The following is a 608-nucleotide window of genomic DNA, read 5'->3' as shown; positions in this document are numbered from 1 at the left end:
CGACTTACGCTTTGCACCTCTCCCTGAGCGTGGCCACCTGGATGGTGAGGCGGCCCAGGAAGCGGCTGATGATGGGGCGGCTCTTGGCGAACTTGTCCTTCAGTTCCACTTCCAGAATGTCGTGTAAGTAGGCTACGAAGGTGAAGTCCTGCGACGCGCCCCAGGCACATGGAAAGAAAAAGAGCATTAGTCATATACTGAGCCAAAGGCCGCCAAACTTCCTAAAGATATTATGGAAAGACAAATACACAGTCCCTTGCCAGGTTCCCTCGACCCGGACCGAGGCAGCAGGGAAGCTGGTCCCCCTCGGGCCCGGTCCCCCTCGGGCTTGCGCCTCACCTGCCTCTTCCAGGTAGGGTTGACGGTGTTTTCCGCGACGGCCGAGCGCGCCTCCTGGCCGTGGTGCGGCAGCAGCGTCTGTGATTCGCCAGGCAGGATCCGCAGCTTCACGTACGGGTCGGGCTGGAAGAACATCCCCCGCCGCAGCCCGTGCGCTGAGAAATCTGTGGGACAAACGGCTTAGTGGCGTCCGAGACTGCGAGCCATCGGCTGAGTCAGCCGGAAGGACATGAGCCGACGGCGCGTCCGACTCGCAGCATGCGGTCTGA

The 608-nt window shown here is 61.5% G+C and overlaps 1 protein-coding gene across 1 annotated transcript in view; it reads right to left on the bottom strand.

Moving 5' to 3' along the window:
* Positions 1 to 608, bottom strand: part of LOC119592186 (E3 ubiquitin-protein ligase HECW2-like) — a gene marked incomplete in the record, with an annotated part of 33790 nt that overhangs the window by 32545 nt on the left and 637 nt on the right. Inside the window, 2 exon segments of the mRNA XM_037941016.1 lie at positions 9 to 148; positions 340 to 503. Coding sequence (XP_037796944.1) covers positions 9 to 148; positions 340 to 474 — 275 coding nt within the window.

This window comes from Penaeus monodon, chromosome 29, assembly GCF_015228065.2.
Source record: "Penaeus monodon isolate SGIC_2016 chromosome 29, NSTDA_Pmon_1, whole genome shotgun sequence".
NCBI lineage: Eukaryota > Metazoa > Arthropoda > Malacostraca > Decapoda > Penaeidae > Penaeus > Penaeus monodon.
The sequence above is the reverse complement of the archived record's forward strand: the minus strand, read 5'-3'. Positions and strand labels throughout refer to the sequence as shown.